The 12036-nt window shown below is 39.3% G+C and overlaps 1 protein-coding gene across 1 annotated transcript in view; it reads left to right on the top strand.

Moving 5' to 3' along the window:
- LOC108545773 (fibroblast growth factor 17) overlaps positions 1-7085 on the top strand; it is a 150933-nt gene extending 143848 nt beyond the window's left edge. The window contains exons 4-5 of the mRNA XM_017897555.1: positions 6189-6295; positions 6645-7085. Of these exons, the coding sequence (XP_017753044.1) occupies positions 6189-6295; positions 6645-7085 (548 nt within the window). The remainder of the gene's footprint in view (positions 1-6188; positions 6296-6644) is intronic.
- The last annotated feature ends 4951 nt before the right edge of the window (positions 7086-12036 follow it).

Below are 12036 nucleotides of genomic sequence, written 5' to 3'. Positions count from 1 at the left end.
CGTAGAATACAGGCATAAACAATGAGAAATTTTTGAATGAAAAATTGTTTAATTTTGTCAAAACAATTATAAATATATTGCATTTAATACGTAAAGTAATTGCAATAATAAATGTATTATTATTAAATATATTATTGATATTATTTATTTAATTGCCATTTGCTATTTAACGTTATTTATATAGATATAAATTATCACTCACTGTTAGATCTAACACAATTGCGGATTTTTCTATATCATAGTATAATTTAAAAATTCTCGTAGTCTTCCTTTTGGATATATTTTACTTTTTGGGGGAGAATTATAGTGACTATTATACTGAAAGATTTGTTAGTGATTAATCGATTTTTTATTTGTCAATTTTAAATTTCTCCTTACTTAGACATCCAAAAATTTCTGACGATAAGGACAGTACGAAATTTTAAATTCTCAAAATTTTCTCAGATTTGAACTGATATATATTTTTGGCGTTCCGAGAAATTTACCGTTTCCTTTAAAGATTAAAACGTGCATATTAAACTGAAAAATTTTAAATAATATGCTATACATAACAAAAATGAAATTTCAAGATTGCGTTATAAATTTGGAAAATTATTCGACGATATATACATACATTTATGATATATTTATTGCAAACATCCACCATTGGTAGATTAAAAAATTATAATAGCAATCTAAAGCACCATTAATTGAAAAATAAAATATTTCCAGACGACGTTGACCTATCTGTTACTGCTCCGAGAACCATAATCCGAATTTGCACGGAACACACTAGCGCCACCACGTCGCGTATCTATAATACCCGTACTATAAGTATCGTACGTATCATTCCTTTCTAACCTTACTGACACAATTTCAATACTTTCTCCATCTCATATACATCATATCATTTAAAATACTTCAATTCAACATAAATATTCAACTTATTGACTCTTAGATAATCGGGAAATTACAAAATATAATCAGTACTTCTAAAAACCAATATATTCTAATGTGAGGTATTTCATAAAAGATATTTATCAATACGAATAAAACCAATGTATTACCTTTCCAATCCTTAACGGAACAAAAGATATAAAAATTTCCAATTCAAAAATTTACAAAGGTATTTTAAATTCGAATTTTAAATATTCCGAATAAATATAACAATATTTCCCTTGGAAACATGAAACGTGTTACATGTTTCGAACAAACAGATTAACATTTAAATTTTTACATATTTAAAAAATATGGAAATAAATTTTATTCCAAGCTTCGTTCGATATAATATTTTTTCGACCACCTAGCAGTTGAACATAACAAACCTAACCAATTTATTTATAAATATAAAACACTTTCTCGTTCAACTTGATATTAACCCTTTGCACCCGGCGATCTTTTCGTCACAGAAACATAGTAATTCGAAGACTTTCTGCTATAAAGTCGACGATATTTTCAAAACGGTAAATAAGACGTATAAATTAATCGTAAGACGTATTTTACCTCGACGTTCCACGCGTCGTTGGACAATTTTAAATTCGAGATATTAATTAACAACGATTTCTAAAACTTGATTAAACGGCGACCGAGAGACTCCCTTCAGTCACCATTTGATAAAATTTTGGACACTGATATTAATTAACCCTTTGCACTCGACGATTTTTTGGTTAGAGAAGAGTAGAAAATCAAAGATTCTCCATTAAAACCTGGCGATTCTTTTTTCAGCAATAAATAAAGAATTTTATAATAATGGAATTGTAGAATTATTTGATTTCGATACCTTGCACACTGTTACATTACATTAAATTTGATATATTAATTAATATCGATCTTCCAAATTTTATGAATTGGTGACTATGGGTCACCTCTCGAGTGCAAAGGGTTAACATGTGAAATTTAAGATAATGTAACAATGTGAGAGGTATCGAAATCAAATAATTCTAGGTCTTAATTATTACAGGTTTTTTATTTACTGCTCAGAGAAATATCGTCGACTTTATAGCAGAAAATCTTTGGACGTCTATCCTTCTTTAGCCAAAAAATCGTCGAGTGCAAAGGGTTAATCTATCCCATATGCATATCACTCGTCGACTCTGAAAGGAACAATCCCCGCGCGCAAGTAGGCAAGATAAATTCGGCAATAGAGGAAAGAAGCACAGGACAAATTGACTGGTTGACCAAGAGGGATGTTGCAGCGACAGACATCCGCTGAGAGGTGAATTCAATTAATTAAGAAAAGTGGCACGATTAATTGGCGAGGAGTATAGAGCACGGTAGGTTTGTCGGAGAACAGTCTCAGATTAAGTCCTCTCGTGCTTTTTCTGGTTCCTGAAGACTGGTAGGAGACGGTGAGAGAAAACGAAATGTAAAAGAAAAACGAAGGAGAGAAAGAGAGAGAGAGGCAAAGGCAGTAGGGAGAAAGAGGGACTTTACGAGGCAGTTCGGGGACATTCTTGATTTCGATGTTGGGAAGGCACCCGACGAGAACCACTTGAATTTAACGAGGCTCCAGCAAATGGGCCACCCTGCAGACTTGCCTCCTTCCTTTTCTCTACGTATGATGCTTATACCCATTCTCGTGTGGCCCGCAAACAAAGAAGCCAGAAAAACTCATAATCGTGACATCATATTTTATACCGCCAAGCGTCTATCAATTAAAGGAACCCCGGCTCATAACGGGAGCAGAAATTTATTGGTTTTCGCTGTTGGGAAATCCAGCTGTATCGCAGCTGGGAATATTGTGGGAAATTTTATTCGGGTAATTATATCGGGCAACGTTAGATTATTTTCGGGTATCAGATGAAAGTACGCGAGATAATTTTCCTGCTCTTTTTTCAAATTAATTTAAATTCCTCGTTGGGTCGTGTCGATATTTACTACTGACTTTATCGTCGATTAATACGGGGGTTTTCTACTCTTTCTCATGATTTCACGGTTTTATTAGCGGTTGTCGCGTTTTTGAAATTACTACTGAATTCGTTGCTTTATACCTTCTTTTTCCATCGTTTCAAATTTTTGCCGAAAAATCTCGCGTTTTCGAAATTAAATTTCATTTTTATCTGGATTATGCTCGTATTTACTATTCATTTTATTGAGCTCCAGTAATAAAATTTACACTTTTTCTTATAAATAAATTAAAGTTTCTACTTAAATTCGTATTAATGATTTTAAAACAATTTGAAATTACAAATTTTATATTATTTTTGTCTACTCGAAATTTTTATTATCAGTGCTCGTGTTTTCAAAATTAAATTAAATTCTTATCTGCATTATGCCCGTATTTACTATTGATTTTATTAAATTTCAGTAATAAAATTTACGCTTTTCCTTACGAGGAAGTTAAAGTTCCTATTTAAATTCGTATTAATAACTTTAAACCAATTTGAAATGACAAATTTTATATTTTTTTCGACTACTCGAAATTTTTATTATCAATGCTCGTGTTTTCAAAATTAAATTGAATTCTTATTTGACTTATATATGTTTATATTAATTCTAACTTCGTTAACTGTAAATAAAATTTATACTTTCCTTATTTAAAATTTGTATTAATTTATTTTTAGTTATATAATTAATTTTTATCAACATACGTATACGTGTATTCTTTTTCTAAATTGTGATTACTATAAGTGAGAAGAAAATTAGGATATGCTGGAGAACTATTGACCATACAATCCCTCAACAATAAAAGAAAATCTCGTCAAATACTTACCGAATTGTTATCGATATAAAACGCATAAAAAATAATAAAAAAAGAAAAATTAAATAGATCTTTCCCAGTTTAAAAAATTCGTTTCTGAAAAAAGTTAGTAACCGCCAAATAGAAAAATTCATCCTTTCCTTTTCCTTCCTGTCACCTGTAATAAAATTTTTGTCAGCAGTCAGCAAATAGTAATAAACTTGGTTCATATCCATTTCTTCCACGATATCGTGTATCTTCACCAAATCCTTAGAAATCAAACAGTGTCTGAAGTCGAAAACACACATCAAGTAAACAATGTGAAACATCGACAAGCTTCCAACAACAGTACTCAGCCCAGCTCGCACGTAACCGCGAAAAATTCCTGCCAACAGCCGAACATCCATTCAAATGCTGCCAAAGTGACTCATAATAAAATAATCCCGTTAGAAGCACGATATTCGCGTCATGGTCGTCTCAGAGGCACTCGGCTCTCCCGAATGGTAAGCTCGAAAGCGACGGTCGTGCACCTGTAAGCCAGCCCTTTTTCCCTTTGGTTATCCGGAACAAAGGACGCCTACTTCTCGGTCGGCAGAATTTCGTAATAGCTGGTGCGAAAGAAAAAGGGAGACACGCCGGTTGCAGCGAGCATAGCGCAACGTGCACGGTTCGGGGTCGAGGCACGACAGGACCCGCTAAGTGGCAAAGTACACACCGGTCGGTCTGTGCCTCCTTCATTAGCACCAACTAGCCTCGGCGGCAGGCTTAGCCAACCTTTTCTTCCTTTCTCAGTGCCGAAGAGTGCCTGGAAGAGGGTCCCTGAGCATCGATGTAGGTACAACTCGCGCTATAAACCTCGACGAGATCTCTTCTCGGAAATATGCCAGCTCGCATACCGAACGCACAAAACGGTTTGCCTCCTCTGTATCCTGCGGTTTGTCCCCGATAACTGATGACCCTGGCTCATTTTATAAACTCCAATGCTTTTCCTCTGGTTACCCCGTTTGCCCCTTGAATGTCTCACCGCACCTCCGAGGTGAGCGTGAGGTACACGCTCTTCAATGGGGCTTGGAAAATTCACGAACGTCGACGAACTATGACTTGCTTCGCGTGAACTTACAGCCGAGACTGCGTTTGTATCGTTTGGTAGATTTATTTTTTGTTATCTCGTGATTTTTGAAGAATTCTGGAAACTTGGAAGATAGATGCGTTACGTTGACCTTGTCAGTAGTGTTGCCGACGAATGTAACAGTGTATGGCTTCGAATAGATGATCAAAGGAGTTTAACAGATCGAGTTCTCATTATCTGGGGAGTTTTAGATAACTTTAGAACTTTAAGAGATTGTAAGATAGATAATTATGTTGTATTAACTAGGTTAATAATAGTAGATAGGTTTGAAAAAGTGAGTTATATCGCTTGGGAGGTCGGATGTTTGCTGTCTGGTGACTTTCTAGTGACTCTAGGGACTTGTAAGACAATAATATTGTACATAACTGGATCAGACTAATTGTAAAACTAGTAATGTCTAAGTTAAAGAAGATTCTGTATGTCACATATGCATTATTAGAAGGTTAATATTTGGATGTCTAGTAACTTTTTAATAACTCTAGGAACTTGCTGGACAACAGTATTGTACATAACTGGATCAGACTAATTGTAAAACTAGTAATGTCTAAGTTAAAGAAGATTCTGTATGTCACATATGGATGATATGGATTGGTAGATTAATATTTTGGTGCCTAGTGACTTCTTAGTAACTCTAGGAACTTGCAAAGTAACAGTATTGTATACAACTGGATCAGACTAATTATATGACTAATAATGCCTAGGTTAAAGAAGATTCTGTATATCATATATGGATGATATGGATTGGTAGATTAATATTTTGATGCCTAGTGACTTCTTAGTAACTCTAGGAACTTGCAAAATAACAGTATTGTATACAACTGGATCAGACTAATTATAAGACTAATAATGCCTAGGTTGAAGAGGATTCTGTTCGTCACATATGGATGATATGGATTGATAGATTAATATTTTGATGCCTAGTGACTTTTTAGTAACTCTAGGAACTTGGCAAACTGACAATTATGTTACTTTTCATTCGATTTTGTCGAAAGAATTGTTACCAAAATTAACCGTGCCTAAATTTAGAAAGATGATTCGTATCACTCGACAAATCAACGTTTCGTCGTCTATTCACCTCTAAATAACTCTAGTAACTTTCAAACCGTGTAATCATATTACCCGTAATTTAACTTTGTCGACATAATTTGGCAAGTGTAACTATATTTAACAAGACGATTCGCATCGTTTGACAGATCGATATTTGATCGATGTTTGATCGACGTTTAGCGATTTCTAGGGAATTCTAGAAACTTTGGAAACCGACAATTGCGTTACGCATAACTCGCTCTGTCGGTAAAGTAGTTTATCGAGTTACGAGTTCCCGAATCACGGGCGATATTTACGAACGCCGTGATATATATTCAGTCGGATAATTGGATACTTTTGCATTCGATGTTACAGAAAAACTTACGACTCAGTCCGAGGACTTCAGTGGGAAGTTGTACATCTTCGCGGAGAAGAGCCAGCGATACATTTGCTTCAACAAGCGATGGAAACTCGTCGGCCTGGTAATTACTTGCCTACCAATTAGTAAACATATTTCATCATCGCGAGTGAGCTGGTAAATTTATACTCATCGGTAAATGCACCGGATTGTACAGTTCGGACATTTATATTCATCGCTCATATTATCGCTTTACCAGCGGCTACCTAGAAACGGTCTTCGCTAAAAGTGCAATTTGCAAGTGAAGATATTAAATCTCTAATGCGTTTCTGGTAGATGCCTGCGAAACGGAACGTTCCTAGAATTCTAACAGAATTATCCCTGACGAAACGACATATTGGCTGACGCGCGCGATAAATCAGCCATAAGCTAATCTGCAGCTAATAACGAGAGATGGATTACTCTGTTCGCAGCTTAAGAAGCAAAAGGGTCCTATGTGTCAGTTCTACGAGGATTACAGCGGCCCGTATCTGACATACAAAAGCGTGGTAGATAATACGCGGTATCTGGCCTTCAACAAGTTTGGCAAGCCGATGAAGAATCGTGGTCGACAGGAGTGCTTCAATTTCATCAAGTACAATCCTCACGCCGACATAAACCACCACAACAGCCTGGTGAACGCGGACATGGGCGGGATGGATCCACGGAGTCCCTACGTCGTGTCGAGGAAACCGTCGCCGGTGATGAGGGCCACGAAGAACTCCCTGTTGCAGGCCGACAGTACGAGGGAGATCGTTCATACGACGCATCGTTATCGGCACTCGAATCGTTGGAAGATGCGCCAAGGCGAGAAGCTGTCCGCGCCGCGAAGACGGCACGAGAGTCGTCTCTTCGTCGAGGCCAACAAGTATTGAGCCGCGCACTGGCTCGCCGATCAAGACTGCCTCATCTACACCTGTGAGAACCTGAGATCAGACTGCCAAATACGCTGGTGGAACGTACGGTCGAGATGTCAGGAACCCACTACGCGGCACCACGTGAAACGCGGCTCGAAGCACGCGCCTCGATTGATCGCAACGAACAAAGCTGGCTCGCCTCGTGTCTCCTGCCCGCTTGCGTACACACTTCCGACCAACTGCACTACGCTAAACACAGCAGGCAACAACGAAAATTGCTCGCAGAACGAGCGTACCAAGTTGCAGGAAGACAGTCTTGTTGGGTAGAGCTTTCGTTATGCGTCGTTAAATTCCATTTCACACTTGCCCCGACTGAATCCTTTCAGGCAAGTATGCACGATATCATAATTTCCCCTTTTCGTTCCATCGCTAAATTTTTGATACGATTAGTTGGCGGTCTAGGTCACAACGGCCATGTTTCTTTCATTTTCACCGATTATCGATCGTTCTCGTTGTCTCGTTTAATAACCCGTGGGTTCCGCGTGCTGAAACTAGGAGTGGTAGGCAAGGTTCCGTGAGAACGCGAATTCGGTTGGATCGAAGTGCAGGATCAGTCGATCGTTTAGCGATGGAAGAATATGTTGCGCGCGATCGGCCTAAATCGTTGCGCAATCGGACAGCTACCGTGCTTCAAGCGCTGTCACAGACCGCAATAGATACGCGGAGAGATGCACCATCAGCGCACGTCCATGCAAGTATTTCCCTCGGATAGAACCTCCAACTCGAAGCGAATCCGGTGACCCAGCCGATGACCCAGTCGTTCGATCGGTAATTCGAAAATAAGCAAGGTGACTCGCGTCGATCGGTCCTGACGTGTTTCCCTCGATACCGATGATCATCGTCGTCATCAGGATCGAACGTGCTACCACCGTGTTCGCGCTTTCGTAACCGTCACCGATGCAATTTCGCCAGGAAGGAGATATTTCCTGGATAGAGGGCGCTGACTACGTGTAACTCTCTGGCGTGCTCGCGCAGTAGAGCTCACGCTGCGCAAGACTCTCTCGCTCGCTGTGCTAATTACGCCGCCTAATGTAGCGTGCGTGCGTGCATGCGTGCCTGCCTGCCTGCGTGTATGAATAATGTGTGCGTGCGTGCATGCGTGCGTGCGTGCTCGCGACGTACACGCAGTTCTCACCGTCGCGTTGATGTCAAAGCTCGCGATGCGGTCCGTTTTCGAATCGCTACTTTTTATCAACGGCTGCTCCATTCACTTGACACGACTTTTCTTTTTCCCCTACCTCCCCCTCCGCCTCCTTCTCCATCCTCCGTTCCTTTTCCCGTCTTTTCCTTCTTTTCTACTTTTATCTCTTAATCGATCTTATTTATACGAAACGAATACACGTGCGTGAAAGTCGACTACTCCGAAACGCACACGCATACACACACACTCTGACAGACTTCTTTCCACAGAGAATCGGTATACACAATTCCGGGTGAGCAAAGACGAGTATAAGTGTATATATTTTTCTTAAACCTATTCAGAAACAGTTACTAGACACGGTCAAATGATAACGGGATCTCTGAGTATTTTATACGACACGTATTCGGAATACGATCGTCGTTCGACCTCCGCCATCACGGCCCGGCCGAAACGGCGTAATTCGCAACACAGAAATATATTTTCTGATATAGGAATGAGAGTGAGATAGTATTGAGAGTATCGGCTTAAACTGCGTGTTCGTGTACGAGCTTAAGTATTTGTGTGCATTTTTTGCGTGCGTACGTATATATGCCTCTGGACGCGTGTGATTGCGTGTAATATATTATATGATCGTTAATGAAGTTAATCCTTAGGACGCTATCGCAGACTGTATTACTAGGTTAGGTACACGAATATATGACGCGGTGGCGACTCGACGAAAAGAATCAGAGGTTAGGTTCCACGGCCTCGCGGGGATCCGTTCGCGTAGCTTTACCTCCCGTGCGTCCACCTATCGGCCACACGCCGCGTTCGACGTACGAAAACAGCCGAATGGAGCCATCCCTGATTCGTTCGTTTTCGCAGACTCGCCACGTAAGGAGCGCCTGCCCCTTTCTCCCAAAAAGAACTCGCTCCCTAGGTAGCTTATTTATTGAAATCATGTTTAGATACTACGAAAACCAAACCGCCCGAGAACACCTTTTCCTCATATATGTACGGAAATGTGCGCTGCTCTCTTTTATTTTACGTTATACCAATTCATGTCCTTTTTCATTACCGCTCATGAATTTTCGTACGTATTATAGTCACTTTTTCATTAATCTATTTTTTCTTTTCTACTTGTCTTTTTTCCTTTTTTTTCTCTTTTTTTTTTTGTCAACAGAACGCGAACATTTCGAGGTAAATTAATCGAAAGCATCCGATTCGTTGTTTCAAATTTTTGTATCCTTTCTCTCTGGCATTTCGAATTCCAGGCATTCGAGAATGAAATCTTTATTTCCCTTTGCCAGAGATAATATTCCTGTTCATATTCGCGATACTTTGAACGATCGTAGTCATTTTCATATCGTTGTACTTATTCCCCACTCACCCTCTACCCTTATGTTATCAGTCTTAAATCCAAAAATACTCAATACCTGATTAGTTAATTTCGTTTTCGTACGAGTGGCAGTGCGTAGAGGCCCTATTTCCACCCCCGAACGGTGTTTGTACGTGTCGCTAAGAAAAAAAGAAAAAAAAGTAGACAGCAAATTGTTCGTAGAAGTGCCACGCTCCGTTCGATGAATCCAAGATGTAATCGTAAATAAACACGTAAAATTATTTTATCATCTGCCTTCTCTCTGACACCCCTCTAATTTCGAACAGGCTGGTCGTACACTCGTTTTCTAACCTACAACCTCGAAACCCGCAATAGACACGATAAATTCCTGGAAAAATAAAAAGTACGCTGAAAACACTGTTTTCAGGTCACGCGAGTTTCATCCATCGGTGCGTGGCGCGCGCCAGCTAAGTACGATAAAATTTCGCGCGCGAAAGAGAAATAGAAAAAAAAAAAAACGCCAGCAGTTTGACCGTTAAGGAAGAAAGAAAAAAAAAAGCAAATATTGTATCGTAACATGGTATTGTAACTCCAGCTCTAAAGGACGAACTTACTCGTTTTGCATGTGTAAGCGTAGCGTCACGTGACACCGCGTCGAGAATCGCGGCGACGACGTTTGGCGCGATAGAAACAGGGCTACAAGGACAGTGGTAGGGGTGACCCCCCACTCCGCGGACCGGCGCGTCGAGTGACGTGCGCCGCGAGGATGCGCGCGGCGATTCCCGACGAGGCGTATACATCTCCTCGCGATCATCAGTTTGCTCGATGTCAAGTCACTTGGCGTTTAGTTTTTTATATTACACTTAGAGACCTCACATTTTTTCTACCATCATAACGGATATCGATATTCCAAAGCGGCACGAGTATATCTATAGTTGCGTTTAGCGTTTTACGTAGAGATTTTTTAAAAGGCACGTAGCGTCTCTGATAACGCGGAAATAGCAGAACAGAAACATTCGTCGGAACTACCAGTCGCGGACGCGTGCCTTGACCTCGAGCACCGAGCAACCATCCAGTCCCCCTGTGTTGTTTTTTTTTTCTTTTTTTTTTTTACTTTCTCACAATCGACAAACGAGAACGGCAAGAGGAAAGAAGATGAAACGAATGAAACGCAAGAGATGAATCTGACTACCCTATAGATAGATAGTATATATTATTGAATAAAGAAAAAAGGTAAAGTATATATATATATATATAAATATATATATATGGAAGATGATGTGTATTGTAAGATATTTAATACCGACTTGTCTTAAGCACACCACGATGATCGATTGCGATGAAACGATGATAATAATTATTACGATGATTGTTGTATAACGAACGACGACGACGATGATGATGATAATGTTATTCTACATTGTAATTCGCGTTGTAACATAGAGGCCCACCTGTTACCCACTAAATCGATGTGTCGATGTATCCCGGACGTGCTTCGCTCGTACACGCGTCGGAGGGGAAATCGGAAATTGCGTTCCCATAGGCGGCGGACGTTGGACATCGGCCAATAAATGAGAACTCGGATTTTTCTATGAGAACAGACCTTACAGAGGCCATTATCTGGTCGATGTCCAACGACCTCCGTTAACTTCGAGCTAAACGAAATCGTTTCCGAGCGTTTACGATTCTCAGTATTAATCGTATCGAGAATGCTGGTTCCGTTGTAAAGCAGCTCGTTACCACGAGTGCAGCACGCCCGGAGCAACTAGCAATAATATAACATTCCAACTTAAATCGCGTACGTACTGCGAATTCTAATAATGTGTGCCGCCGTACGAGAGAGAAAAAAACACTGTCAAATACACGCTCATACACTGCTACATCTGTCATTTATTTCTCTACCTCCTCGTCCCTGTCGATTATTACGGGGTTACCGCCATATTGCTTGGTCGTAAATCAGTTAGGGATGATTCATTGGTGGTGGGGGGAGTGGGAGGGGGCAGAAACTGGAGGATTCGTTGATACACGTTTTATTGACTCTTCGAGTTTTTTTATTTTTATTTTGACGAGAGAATTTTAAGTAGAAAAATTTATTTGCATATTATGTTTAGTGTAAAATTCGATATTATTTTGTGGAATTATGCGATATTCGCTTATATTGCGATTTAAATTATTAATATTTATTTTATTATCTAATTCCTCTGATATAAGCTATTAATTATGAAGAACTCTCGATGACAGACATTTCAATATTGAATACAAAATGATCGTGTTGTCAATCATTTCGTTCTCAGTCATTTGTAAATATATCATAGTAATCATAATATATGTCTCTAAATAGTATAATTTAGAAGGATTATTTATTTGAACTTATCAAAGCTTGAAACAGGAAAATAAGTAAATGTTGACCAGCATTTGTATTTCTGATTTTTCATTTCTTATTTGAAAAA

Source organism: Eufriesea mexicana, unplaced genomic scaffold (genome assembly GCF_001483705.2).
Source record: "Eufriesea mexicana isolate 0111107269 unplaced genomic scaffold, ASM148370v2 scaffold555, whole genome shotgun sequence".
Classification (NCBI taxonomy): Eukaryota; Metazoa; Arthropoda; class Insecta; order Hymenoptera; family Apidae; genus Eufriesea; species Eufriesea mexicana.
The sequence above is the reverse complement of the archived record's forward strand: the minus strand, read 5'-3'. Positions and strand labels throughout refer to the sequence as shown.